The sequence below is a fragment of the Rhododendron vialii genome, chromosome 11a (genome assembly GCF_030253575.1).
Source record: "Rhododendron vialii isolate Sample 1 chromosome 11a, ASM3025357v1".
In the NCBI taxonomy this organism is placed as follows: domain Eukaryota; kingdom Viridiplantae; phylum Streptophyta; class Magnoliopsida; order Ericales; family Ericaceae; genus Rhododendron; species Rhododendron vialii.
Window position 1 is genome coordinate 5,053,893 of NC_080567.1, and position 14,856 is coordinate 5,068,748.

General features: G+C 41.7%; 1 protein-coding gene across 3 annotated transcripts; it reads left to right on the plus strand.

Annotated features, from left to right (window-relative positions):
* Positions 1–3,018: 3,018 nt before the first annotated feature.
* On the plus strand, positions 3,019–5,132 carry LOC131307688 (zinc finger BED domain-containing protein RICESLEEPER 1-like). 3 transcript variants are annotated; one of them, XM_058334330.1, is made up of 3 exons: positions 3,019–4,470; positions 4,558–4,603; positions 4,807–5,132. In XM_058334330.1, exon 1 carries the CDS (start codon positions 3,285–3,287, stop codon positions 4,143–4,145), a length of 861 nt encoding a protein of 286 aa, XP_058190313.1. In that variant the 5' UTR covers positions 3,019–3,284; the 3' UTR covers positions 4,146–4,470; positions 4,558–4,603; positions 4,807–5,132. The 3 variants fall into 3 exon arrangements, with proteins under 3 accessions (XP_058190313.1, XP_058190311.1, XP_058190312.1); XM_058334328.1 differs by having other exon boundaries at positions 3,019–4,464; XM_058334329.1 differs by having other exon boundaries at positions 3,019–4,464; positions 4,558–4,597.
* Positions 5,133–14,856: the final 9,724 nt, after the last annotated feature.

The window sequence follows — 14,856 nt, forward strand, 5'->3', positions numbered from 1 at the left end:
CGCCTTCGCTCATGGCAATCTAGTGATAGCCCCGGTAGGCATCCAAGAAGCTAAGTCGCTCGTGTCCGGAGGTGGCATCGACGAGCTGGTCGATACGAGGAAGGGGAAAGAAGTCCTTTGGACAGGCGTCATTGAGGTTTGAGTAATCGACGCAGACCCGCCATTTGCCATTCTTTTTCTTGACTACAACAGTGTTGGCCAGCCACTTGGGGTATTGGACTTCTCTAATTGCCCCTGCGTTCAGGAGCCGGTTGACTTCTTCAATAACGGCCTCGGAATGAACAGAAGAGGACCGTCGTGCCTTTTGTATGACTGGGCGCTTGTCTCGATCGATGTTGAGTTCGTGGCAAATGAAGGAGGGGTCGACCCCGGGCATCTCATATGGGGTCCAAGCGAACACTTCGATGTTCCGTTTGAGAAAAGTTACCGTCTCATTCCAATCAGTATCACAAAGTGAGGAACTGACAAGGAAGAAGCGGGAACCGTCTTCTGTTATTGGGATGCTGGCCACGTCTTCTACAGTCTTGTCGTCAGCGGGTCTACCGACGTCCTCCAAAACTGGGGTCTCAGGAACTTCAATGAGATTAACCCGGGGGGTCTGTTTATTACTTCGGACGGCGTTGACGTAGCACTTCTTTGCCGCAGTTTGATCTCCGTACAAGTCTTCCTGGCGCCCAAGAGTTCCAATGAAACGGACCACTTGGTGATAGGTGGAGGCATTGAAATCACTTGGCTTCGGTCCCCTTCTCTGCGACTGCTTGATGGTGTTGACTTGTTTCTTTGGCGTTGGGACAGGTGCGGAGACCAGTGTGGATACCGAGGCGTTTAACGTCTTTGAACTCGTAGGCTTCCCGATGCCTCTCTCCGCCTTGAACTCGATGAGCTGACACAAACCCTCAATACGAGTCATAAGGTCCTTCATAGAGTTTGGCTTATGTCGAGCGAGGTCCTCATAGACTTGCTCGTCCTGTGAGGTGAGACCGAGCTTGAATCCTCGAGCAGAGATGACGCCATCGCAACCCTCGATCTCATTAAATAGTTCCCAATAACGACCGGCGTACTGCCGGAGTGTTTCGTCGTTCCTCTTGCGGAGGGCCAAGAGGGAGTCGATCTCCTTCTCGTGCTTATTGCTAGTTACGAACCAGGCCATGAAGGCATCACAGAGGGAATCGAACGAGGAAATTGACCGAGCCGGGAGTTGGTTGAACCAGGTGAGGCCCAGGTTGCCGAGGCTTGCAGGAAACACTTTGCACAAGAAGGCATCGTCCGAGGGTTCGTTCCGAAGAAACAAAGACATGACGAGCTTGTACTACACCAAATGAGTGTATGCCTCGGTCTTGCCGTCATGTTTGGCAAACTTGGGTTGGGTGAATCCCTTGGGGGGGGGGGGGGGGGGGGGGGGGTAACCGAGTCGATCTCTCTCATAAAGGGAGAGGTCGTGAGTCGTGTAAGTCGCGCGTCGCGATGAGGTCGGATCGAACGGTCGAGGCCGTCTAGACACTCAGTCGCTGTACGCTTCTTGGGGACAAGTTTGTCCAATCGTTCATATTCCTTTCTCTTTGGAGCAGCACTAACCGATTTCCTGGGAAAGCGTTCTTGGCGGTGATGGCGGTAGCTGTCCCGAGCGGAAGGCTCGAGGCGCTCAGTGATCGGGCTCCTGCTGTGTGCGCCACTGGGGTGCGAGACGATGGGACTTCTGGCTCCGGGGCCCTTCAGGCGCTCGCGGTATCCCCTGGTCTGGATCTCCACGAGGCCGTCATCTCCCCTGGCTGCCCTTGTGAGGCTAGGGGTAGATTTTCGACCGGTCTTGCCTACTCAAACCGAGTGGGTGGAGGAGGCAGAGACGCTCCCTGCACCGAGCCTCTCGAAGGCCGATGGTTTCCTTTGAAGCTGCATGGGGGAGCGAGAACGATCCCTATGCGATGTGTCTTTTGCGGCTCGAGCGTCCGCCGCTCTTGGTGATTCGAGACGATCCTTGACTGAGGGGCGGGATCTGTGCTCCAGCAGGTGACCGACTTTGCGACTGCTAGGGGGGGTGTGACGGCCCCTCCCTCCGCCGCGACTCCCGGAGGAATGAGATGGGGAGATTTGGAGGAGGTGTTTTATCTCCGCCAACTCGTCTCGGACGTGTCTGTCAAGCTCCATTACTGTCATGAGATCGTCGATTTTCCGCTCAAGATGGCGGATGTAGGAGTGGAGTTCGAAGGATGGACCTGCGTCTGGAACTGACGCTCCGGTGCCAATTCCGACGGATACGTGGGTTTTTCCTAGGGCGGTTGCTCCGTCGGAAGCCAGGCTGTGGTCCACAAAGGAACCGAGCCCGTGGGCGGTACCACCGTGATGCGCGTCGTCGATCTCAACCATGTTTAATTCAAGAACGCTGAACGGAGCAGAGTGGGGGGAGTGGAAGCTGAAAGGGTGGCTAGGTCCCTAGCAGAGTCGCCAATTGTAGGGGTTCGATTTGACGGGACCTTGACCTGAATTTAAGATTCCTCTTCCGCTGCTCTGTTCCCCTTCCTCTGGACCTGCAACAAGTCACTAGGGCTGGAATAGCCCAGTGACCCTCCGACGATCAAATCAGATCTCAGGGAAAGATATAGATCTAGGGTTAGGGAAAGATGGCATACCTCTCAGAGATGAGTATCCCTTTGTATTTATAGATCTAGGTTTACTTGGCCTCCAAGCTAGCGCGTGGAGGTCACGCTCAGGTAACGGCCTCGGGTGACATCATGGATGACGTACCGGATAAGGCGATTACGGAGCACATGGCCAAGTCTGATTCTCATGATTATGTCTGCCCTGTAATCCTCGTGGACCGTCCTTGGCGTAGCTTCTCCTGGGAAGCTAAGGGACCACCGAAGCGAGAGCATACCACGTCACCATTTACCGAGCCTCGAACCGAACTATATGACAAAACTTCTAGCCGCCACCGTCTTGACGACCGCGCCTCCAAGGGGACATTGGTTCGGAACACATGGCCAGGCTACGTCTCGGTAACCGAAGCCGCTACGGTACTCAATGTCTATGAAATTGAAAAGAGCAAGTTGTACTCATTTTTGGATGAGCTTTCTTGTAAGATGACTCTGACGACTGATATATGGACCTCGGACCATCAAAACTTTGGGCATATATGTTTGACTGCGCATTTCATTACTGACAATTGGGAACTTAAGAAGAAAATTCTTGCTTTTAAAAAGATTGAATACCTGCATGATGGAGAGACTTTGTTTAGATTTATCAAGGATTTGATCTTGTAGTGGAAAATAGACAAAAAGTTGTTTTCAATGGTTGTTGATAATGCAACAAGTAATGATGTCATGGTTAGGCTTCTAAAGAGTTGGTTAAAGGAGAAGTCATTATTGTGTTCGAAGGGGGCATTGTTTCATGTGCGTTGTAGTGCACACATTCTTAATCTGATTGTTCAGGATGGGTTGCAAGTTATTGTGAGTTTGATATCGAAAATTCGTGATAGTGTGCGGTATTTGAAGCGGTCCCCTTCTGGGAAACAAAAATTTGATCTTGCAGTGAGCCAATTGAAGTTGAATGGTTTGAAAAAAGTCCCCATGGATGTTCCTACTAGATGGAACTCCACTTATGAGATGCTTGAAGCCGCATTACCTTTGAGGGATGCATTTGCTCGCTTGGACTTAATTGATAAGAACTATGACCACAATCCTTCAGACGAGGAATGGGAGATAGCAACGATAATTTGTGAGTGCTTGGAAGTATTTTTTAAAGCCACATGTCATTTCAGTGGCACATGTTTTCCCACATCAAATGTATTTTTCCCTGAGATATGCAAGATACAAATGCAACTTAACGAGTGGGAGACAAGTGAATATGACTTTCTTCGTTTGATGGCTAAGCCTATGAGTCAGAAGTTTGCAAAATATTGGGACGAGTCTTGCTTGGCACTCGCAATTTCTGTAGTTCTTGACCCAAGATGCAAAATGGCTGTGGTGGAGTTTTATTATGAGCAAATATATGGCCCTTGCGAGTCCACCAGTTACATTGACAGGGTCCATACTATCTTTTCTAAGCTTTTTGATGAGTACGACAGTGGCGGAGGTGTTTTAGAGGGTAGTAGCTCGAGTCGAAGTCACGCGGTCATGGGTTCTTCCAAACATAACTTGGATGGCTTTTAGGAGTGGTACGAAAAGGCACATGCTTCTAGCATCCGTGCGTTCCAGAAATCAGAGATGGACAAGTACTTAGAGGAGATTGTGTTTCCAAATACTGAGGACTTTAATATTTTACATTGGTGGAAGGTAAACAGTGGGAAATATCATACTTTGGCAAGGATGGCACGTGATATTTTGGCTGTTCCGGCTACTACAGATGCTTCGGAGGCGGCGTTTAGCGTGGGAGGTAAAGTAATTGATGAAAGTCGTGCTTCTTTACTTCCGGATATCATAGAGGCTTTGATGACTACCAATGATTGGATTGAATCCCATAAGAAAATAAGTAAGTGTATGTTGATTCTTTTTAGATATATGAATGTTCTTTATTGTAATTCTATAAAAATATTCTCATATTTTGTTACTTGCATACTTTCAGTTGATGAAGCAAGTGTTGCCGAACAACGATGTTAATAGAGGTAAAGGTAATCCATTGTCTCAAATTAACTACTGAATCCCATTTGTCTGGCTTGAGTGGCATCTGCATAGGATTAGATTAATTCTGATCTGGAGGTTTTAGGTAGTAATAGATTAGAATATTAATTATGATCTGGTGCTTGTGAGATGTGGGAATATCGTGGTCCTCCCAAATCATGAATTCCTAATGGCTGTTTGCTTTTCTGTTCAGGCGTTGCAAGGCCTAAAGATGGGTTCTAACCATATGCTTCTGACTTTGATATTGTTGATGAGGCTAGTAGCAGGAGGGGTGGTGGAGGAGGGGTCTCCTTTTGTTTTCGAATAGATGGAGCTTGGCAAAAACAAGGAATTGCAAATGCTGCCATCTTCATGGACAGTTTGCTTCTTATTAATTTTTTGCAAAAAGATATTAAACCAGATGAGTGGTTATGTAATAGGTTGAACTCTATATCGATTGTAAATTTTAGCAAAGTCTCAGTGCAAGGAAGGGCTAGTTATTGTATGACTGTTGTATTTTGGTAATGGTATAGTTTGGATCTCCCCTTCTCTCCTCTCATTTTTTGGTGAAATTTTTTTTTTATTTTTTTCCTTTTTTTAAAAAATTCTGGAATTTAAATATTAAAAAAAAAACCGGATCGGATTCGGATTTTCGGATCGGATCCTATTTTTTCGGATTCGGATTATCACTATCGGATCCGAGCCTTATCGGATCGGATCCGAGTCTTATCCGATCCGAATTTGTCGGATCCGAATTGGATCCGGCCCATTGACAGGCCTAGATGGCAGGAACACGATTTATAGGCGCTGGGTTTTAATTTTGTGGGGTTCAACCATTATGGGTTTAACAGTTGGCTCCTTGTTATATTAAAAATCGAAGGGTTGAGGGGTAGGTCAATTGATGCGAGTAGCAGCACTAGGAGAGTATTAATTGTACTCTTCGAAGCTCTCTCAATGTATTTATTTTTTCTATTGTACTGCTTCCATCTTTGTATCTTTATGATTAATGAAAACTTCTTTTGCCGTTCAAAATTTTTTTTTATGTGATAAAACAATTAATTTATGAGAGAAATATTAATTAGAGTTGATAAGCGAATTGATATACTTGAGTTCAAGCTTATGTCCCCTCTTTAAAAAGTCATTCGACATTGGTTTGTTAGAGCATCTCTCATGGGCATTTTAATTAAACATTATTTTCATGTCATTAGCTAATAGATAGGGAGAATGTGTATGTCTTTGGTGCTCTAGTGTGTGTACTATACCTTGTGTATTATTGTCACAATCCGCGTCAGTTAACCTGCTAACCATTCACCTAACCATGTGGCTCAAAAGATTAACCTCAAGTTATACAGTAGCTGCTCGGAACCGTTTATATTTTACTTTCCTTTTCCACATCCCACCGATGTGGGATCACTCCTAATGGGGTCTCACAATCTCCCTCACATTAGGAGTCTCACAATCTCCCTCACTTAGGATCACAACGTCCTCGTTGCGCCCCATGGTTCATATCTTCCACCCACCAAGCGATGTGAGACAAGTATCCGCTTAAGCACGTCAAGCTCCTCAAGCTCGTCTCATGTAGGACCCGCCCAAGCACGACAAGCACCTCAAGCTCCTCACTTGTCGGACCACCCAAGAACGTCTCCTCGCGGGACCCGCCTCACACTTCTGGTTGGTGTCGGCTCTGATACCACTTGTCATGACCCGCGCCAGCTGACCTGCTAACCATTCACCTAACCACGTGGCTCAAAAGGTTAACCTCAAGTTATATAGTAGCTGCTCGGAACCCTTTCTATTTTAATTTCCCTTTCCACACCCCACCAATGTAGGATCACTCTTAATGTGCTAGTTTGGAAGTCTAGGTGTGCTAGTTTAAATAATTTTTTCTTTTTTCTTTAACTACGGTTATGGGTGTTCAAGTCAGTTTACGCGCACCTCAAATAATTTGTAACGCCCTGAATTTTGGGAATGTTAAGTAGACATTTTCATTGATAATATAAATAGAGTCTGGCTCATTATTACATCATAACCTCCATAAGAACACTTTCATTACAAAAGGGAGGGAAACTAGGGTTCCTAACTACAGCTCTGCATGCTCCTCCATCCTAGCCAGCTCCAAAGGCATCCAAGGTGTACAACTCACCTTGATCATCTACAAAGTCTGACACATTATACCAGCGTCGCCACCAGTATAATATGTCAGGGTCACCAAAGGTAACACCATGAACTACGAGAGCTTAATAGAATAATCCATACCCACTAACCCTTAACTTACAAGCAGTAGATCACAAAATTAATGATTTCCACATAGCACATGCATATCTAACTGAAACAATTAATAATGACACATCGACATTCATTATTCAACTATCGTTGGTGTCCATGATTTCTGAGTTTCTCCTACGCGTCATTTCGTAGACCGTGTCACTGGTTTCACCTTTCATTTACCAAATCAACATTTTCAAAATCATTTTAACACACCCAACCTCGGTTCCGCCGCTCCAGGTTCCCGAGTATCCGCACAATGGTTCTGCCGCTCCGGGTTTCCATTGGCACACAAAATTTGCATTGGCTCCTCTCCACGGATAACCAAGCCATTCCTCACCATGGTTCTGCCATTTTGGGTTCCCATGGGAACGCACACAACCTCACAATGGTTTCGCTGATCCGGATTTCCATTGGAACACACACACACATTCCCACAATGGGCAAGTCTGGCCACATTGCGATTTCAAAACACACCTTGTCATTAACACACCCTAGGTGTCATGTTTCTATCTTCCTTGATTTTTGTGTCTCGTCACATGCATAGACTCTGCGGTAGGACTTTTCAAGTATACATAAATCATTCATTGTAATCTTGAAACTAAACTAGTAAGATCATCCAACTCTATGTTATTTAGCATGCTCAAATCACAACTTAAAACATAACGCCACATGTACGGACGCCCTTGGAGTGGATACCACTCATGCTTTATCACACATCACATAGGTAATCCAAGTAATCATATATACATGCTCATAACCGTCCTTAAGATCAAAATACTAATAATTCCATGCATTTTGATATACAAACAACATACAATATACGTAGTGTGGGTAAGTAGAAGTATTCTACATATACTTAGAGCTTGGGAACAAGAATAATCTACATATACTTAGAGATAGGGGATAAGAATAATCTACATGATCATACAACTTTTATACTTAGAATTAATGAGTAAGGAAAAATCTACCGTTCTTCTTGGCGGTAGGTATGGCTACGGAAAAAGTAAGTACGTCGGACGGAGTAACTTCCTATGGCGAGCTTCCGGTAGCTTCGAAAGAGAAAGGTTTCTCTCAAAACTAGTTCTTGACGAAAACTACTAAACTTTTTGGATCGAAAGGGTGGTCGAGTGGTGGTTTAGTGGTGGCCTAAGATGAGTTTCTTGAACAACTCAAGAAGAACCTCAAGAACACTAAGAACAAAGTAAGAACAAGGCAAGAATACAAGACTTTCTAGAGAGAGAAGTTTAAGAATGGAAGGTGTGAGTTGAATGGTGAGAATGGGGTGCTATTTATAGCAAAATTCTTGACTATTACCCAAAGAATAAAATTTTCCCTAGCAATTATTATCCAATGGGTAAAGGGATAGGTATGGCCTTGTATGGATGATGTACAAGTACTAACAATATCTAGGTATAAAAGACTAGATTTTTTTGTACCTTGGATTAGATTTTAGGAAGATTTGATGGGAGAGGAAGGATGGTTCAAAGATTGAGTAGTACTTTCCATATCTCTCCAATCTTTCACTAGTACAAGATACCTATATATATATATATATATATATATATATATATATATATATATATATATATAACTATGCATATATAAGTATATTTAAGTATACATAGGAAATCTAGTCTAAATATTTTATTGGCATAACTATCTTTTTATTACCCAAGGGATAAAACTTTCCCTAGTAGTTATTAACCAATGGTTAAGACTTTCCTAATAAACAAATCTATTAAACACATGTTCTTATTATACTATTATATATATACACACACGCACACACATGTCCAAGTATATATATAATAGTACTATGAATTCTAGTAAGATTTCCAAGTATCCAATATAAAATTATAAGGTCAAAATTTCCTATTAAAATAACCTAATAAGCACATGTTCCATTATAATACTACATTATGTACTTAGAGTATCTTAGGGTAATATATTATAAGGTACATATATACATATCTTTAAAGATATAATCACATGGAAAATCTAGGATGTGATTTATTTAATAAATCCTAGTACTAGTTAGTAAGACTAACTTATTATCCAATGGATAATATTTTTCCTTGCATTTATTGACCAATGGATAAAAAGAATAAGGTAATATATATTTGAAAAATATTTAAAATAACCAAATGTCCTTTAGGCATGTGTATATAAGTCTATATACAACTATATATGAGTACTTTATCAAATCTAACACAAAATATATTTGATAGAAAATCTAGGTTTCCTATTGTCCAATGGATAAAAGTTTCCCTAACTTTTATTGTCCAATGGGTAAAGGTTAAAAGGTTCATCTAAGGTTAGGGAATTATAACTAGGTGAATTGGTAGTTCGGTTCTTCCACCTAATTGGTTAGAAGCTAACTACACTTGCCAAGTAGGGCTTTTAATCAAGAAACGAATTTTAAAGGCCAAAATCTAATTATGACGGATTTTTAGAAATTAAAAAGGGATTTCAAAAGCAATCCATGTAATTAAAAATAAAATTCAATTTTTGAATGAAATCTTTATTTAGCAAAAATCAGGGTCATTACATAATTCCATTCCTAGTTCGGTCAAAGGCAAGTTGACCGCATCGTACCGTGTGAAAAATAAATTTATAAAAATCAAGAATTAACTACTACTCCGTAGAATAATGGTTAAGACCGAGTATTGTTCCAACGGGGACTGAATGGCTAAGTTACAACAAATTCGATTAGTTTGCAGATTAGTTCAAAAAGAAAAGAGTTGATTGATTTGGTTTGTTTGGAATAACCTAATTAAATTAAAACAATGAATTAAAAAGTTTGAAAACGATGGAGGAAAATATCTAGGGTTTGGAATCCACTCCGACCGCATAACAACAATATGCATAGATTAGGTTTATTTATTCGAATCAAAAGGGATTATCGCTAGGACTTGCAAATCCTAACAATAATCAACAAGAAAATAATCGGGTTACTAAAAGGCATAGACTATCCCATAGCACGGACCATCTCTCAGTAGCACGATTTGGCCATCTAACGGCACGATCCGTCTTACGAGCATAATCTATCTTAGAACTCTAACCACAATCAATGAAAACCATTGCAAGACTAGATATTTGAAATCCGGAACACAAATACTCAACAGATAAGAAAAAGTAAAATCAATCCGTTCAATTGAAATAGAAAGGGTTCTTAGGCTCCGTTCCAGAAACCTTCTTAAAAAATAAGCAGCTTATTCTATATTTTCAAACTAAAAAATAATGCAAATGAAAAATAATTTTTTAATTTTTTTGCATCATATAAAAGATCTCATCGAGATCTTTCAAACAAGATCCATATTGCATATTTTTAGATTTTAATAAGCCTATAATTTTTGAGCTTGAAATTGCCTTCTTAAAAAATAAGCAGCTTATTTTGGTTTTGGAACGGGCCTTAGTCTCACAATCGATTCGAATAAAAAAACCAAAACCCTACACAAAAATATAGTTACTTGACACGGAGTTTCATCCTCCCCTAGACAAAGGGTTTAGCCGGCCATAGAAAAAGAAGATCCGCTTGAAGTTGAAGAACGAATGAAGAACATAGAGAAAATCTCCTTCAACATTATACTCTTGCCTCTCTCGATAACTGCTAAAACATAAGATAACCTAAAATAATGTTTCTAGCCAGTATTTATACTTAGAGCCCTAAGAAGTACATAAAATGCTTAAAAATAAACGGAGAACGTCGGTCCCGATGGTCCGGACCAAGGCTGCTGTGAACTGGGATTTTGCTCAGGAGGTTCTGGTCCGGACCAGAGATTGGTCGTTTGGACCAGCAGTGCTGCGAGTTGGGAAAGTGATCGTGGAGCTTTGGTCTGGACTAGAGTGATGTTGGTCCGAACCAAGCTCGCTGCAACTCAGTTTTGACTCTTCTTTTCTTCTCGGTTTCCACTCTTTGCTCCTTGTCGCATCTAGCAACCTCCAATTTGCTACTTTTCGCCTCCAATGGTCTACAAGACTTGCTACCATGAATTCGAACACAAAATGTATTAAATAACAATAGAAAGGACATGCAAAGCGTAAATTAAAGAAATTGAAATGGGTGCTTTTCAGCACCTATCACGCCCCCCAACTTAAGCTTTGCTAGTTCCTAGCAAAGAAAAGAACTAAACAACTAATAAAAGCAATGAAAAATAAGGACATTTGAACCCCCGGGTGCTCCGGTAGGGCAAGTTGAGTTTCATGAGGGTTATCAGCTGTGAACACCCAAAAACACTGTAAATCCTCTGACACATAACCCACAACCTGCAAGTGACTCGTTAATCTGTACAAGCCAAGGCACGAAGTCATTGAATACGTATAATGGGTACTATAAGTTCAAAATGCTATCACGACATGCATATAAACCATGGCACCTACGTTAGCGTGTGTGCATACGGGCCTAAGTCACAAGTGAAATGCCATTTAAAGTTCTCTCCAGAGCCTCAACTTCAATTTCTCACCGTGTCATGCACTCACAAAGAAAGCCACTCAAAACAAGGTGCATTTATGAACTCTCATGTGTGCGGTTTGGAAGTTATGAAAATGGAAGCAAGATACTCCGCACACAATGACACACAAAGGAAGCTCTATAAAGTAGAAACAAGATCTCATGAACAAAACACAAGTGCTGAAATCTCTCTTCCTATCCGTCAATCCACAACCCATCATCCCTAGGATCAAATAGGACTTTCCTTTCGGTTATGAGATTAGGTAAGGGAAAAGTGTTTCAAAGCTAGGTTAAAAACAACTCAAGTATCCGAGAATGGACAAACAACAACTCAGAGCTAATGTCACATTAATGTATGCTCTTCCATTATCACTACCTCATCTCTTTCTCTTAATTTCTCAACACACCCCACATTAAGAACATTTATCCCTTTTAACAAATAGCAGGTGTCTTGAATAAAGATTTCTCAACACACCCCACAGTAAGAACATTTATCCAAGTTGCATTATCTTTATTCAAGTTGTGATGCAACTCCCTCCTTTATTCAAGTTGCATTATCTTTATTTTTCTCTTTTCAATTGTGATGCAACTTTCTCTTTTCGTTTGTTTGTTTTTTTTAAACAACAGGGGAGATCACCACTCAGTACACTTCAACTATGCTTCCCCTTGCATCAGTACATCAAAATTCAACCCTCAGTTTGCCATTCTCAAAACACAATATGGGAAGTGAAGTTCGACAAGAAAAAGGCATTGTATTTTGGCTCAAATGGGCTTGCAAGGGATAAGCGAGTAAAGAAAGGAACGAACCGGCTCAAAGTAGCAAAAATGGCCTATCATCCTCTCCTAGGGGTGAAACAACTATGCGTCATACCAAACCTGAAGAGATCATAGTTATGCAGGCAACTTCAACACTTGGCAACGAGAATAATGAGATCATACAACAAATATATTTCTATTTTTTAGACAAATGAGAATTCATGTGACACCATTCCGGCACGAAATCTCACTAGGGCAAAAAATCTTCACTAATCCAGCCATCAAGAACACTCAAATGACACTCACAAGCAAACTAAGCCCAAATAGACGTAAAGTGCAAAAAGGTACCAAATGCAGGTGCCATAGAAAAGCGCATTAACAAGATAGCGTAAAGAACTAGCAGTCTGCAAAATACAAACGCAATGCACAACATGTTTCAACTCAGGCAACCAACAAACATCTTGCAAATTCCGAGTTCCATTCAAGGAAGATATCACTATTTTGTTTTTAATTTTTAATTTTTTCTTAATTTTTTTGTTTTTTAAATACACTAACAAGCGCCAAAGGGTTCGCTCCCCACAACTTAAAACCGTTCAATGCCCTCATTGAAAACAAGAATACTAAAAGATAAGACATAAGTGGACAAGAGAGGAAACAATTCACCTTAGTCAGGGAGACACGCAAGCGAAAGGTACGTGGGGAGGAGTGAGGCTCCCCCCAACTTAAGCATAGCAACCTGCAAAGCGTTAGTCTCCACAAAACAAGACACCAAAATAGTGAATGAAATTAAGTGACAAAACAAAAAGGCAAAAAGAAAAGAAAAGAAAACTATATACAACAAGGTGATATACCGCTGGCCCCCTTTTGTGGTTTTTTTTTGTTCTAATTAAGGACGGATGGGGCCACTCTAGTCCGGACCAACATCAGACCACGCATCGGACCAGCATCGCTGTAAGTTTAGAATCGTCTTGGGTGCCTTTGGTCCGGACCACTGAGGACCAGCTTTCGGACCAAGCGTGCTGAGACTTGATTTTTGTGTCGTGGGCTCTGGTCCGGACCACTCAGGACCACCATTCGGACCAGAGAAGCTGTAAGCTTCCCTTTTTATTCCTTAGCCGCCGGTCCGGACCAGCTTTGGACCATAGACGCTGCAACAAACCTGGAGCTCCGGATCAAAACAAAAACTAAGTCCTACCTGCAAAGTTAGTACCAAAAACACAAGAAACCAGAAAGACAATGACAAAAACTAAAGAAAACACAAGAAATATTAACGACACTACAAAAATTAAGGATGAAAAATATAAGGAAAACAGAACCTAAAGCTAAACTAAAATCCACAAACTTTCTTCATGCGAAAGACACGAGTACTACTTTCTCCCTTGTCAAAGACTGTGGTTCCCTACTTGTTAGAAGAACAATATACATAGGATTTAACGATATGTTGAAAAGTGGTGCCATCATCTAATAGGCTGTCACTCCCTCTGGAGCTGCCAGATTTCTTACCCACCACTCGGCTTATGAAGCAATCTCCGCCAAGTTGAACACTAAAGTCAGATGGTTCAGACAGATTTCTCGCTGCTAATTACATGCTTGCCGCCAGACCCAACCTCCTAAATACTACAAACATAGCTTTGGCAAGGTGGCTATACCAGACCGTTATAAGCCATTTGAGCACAGCAAATACTGGAGGTGTCTCACCCTTCATGGATTTAAAGTCTCCTAGACTTGTCACAATCCACCTCACACTGAACGCTCTAAGAACAGTTTTATCCTCCGCTTAAAATTTACATGAAATGGATCATTCCAAAAGATATCATTCGACCCATCTAGAAAAATGAAAGATAATTGATCACATAACCGAGTCAGAATTGTCCCTCTAGTCACCATACGAATAAAATCATCATACCTAGGAAAATAGTGCTTAAATGGCAAAGTTTCGAAACTCACCCGAAAAATTAAGATCGGACAAGATACATTACTCTCCATCTCCCCCTCTGAACCATGAATGTCTATGCAAGAACCACCTATCCCCAACTTTGAAAACACTCCGTATGTCCACAATCTATCGTGATAGCCTCAACTAAATTAACACATGGAGCCATAGATTCAGGCGACACAAGCTATAACCCAAGCACTAATGGGGACCCTACAAAATGAGTGGGCCGTTCATCCACAAAAGTGGGTGAAGGCTCAATTTCGATTTGTCGAGGAGGGGTGACCATTAGGTGTGTCGATCTAAGTAAAGTGTTAACCTCCTCAATAGACTGATCAATATCAAAATTCTCAAAGTAAAAATGAGCCAAACAAGCGGCTAATGGGTCATCGGTCAAAATATAGGGCAACGACTCCTCCACTAAGCCCTCTGAGACATTCATAGGGTACCATATTACACCAAAACGGTACAATACCGTACGAGTACATCCATACAGTACCATACCACAACAAAACCGTATAATACCGTACGAGTATATACATACGGTACCGTACCACACCAAAACAAATATTACCGTACGAGAACATCCATATGGTACCATACCACAACAAAACGGTACAATACCGTACGAGTATATCGATACGGTACCATACGACACAAAAACGGTACAATCCCGTACAAATACATCAATACGGTACCATACCACACCAAAACAGAACAATACCGTACGAGAGAACATCCATACGGTACCGTACCACACCAAAACGGTACAATGTCATACGAGTACATCCATACGGTACCGACCACAACAAAATAGTATAATACCATACGAGTACAACCATACGGTACTATACCAC

Bases quoted from the DNA above. Each gene is read 5' to 3' on its own strand.
- LOC131307688 (XM_058334330.1), top strand. From the start codon at position 3,285: ATGGTTGTTGATAATGCAACAAGTAATGATGTCATGGTTAGGCTTCTA.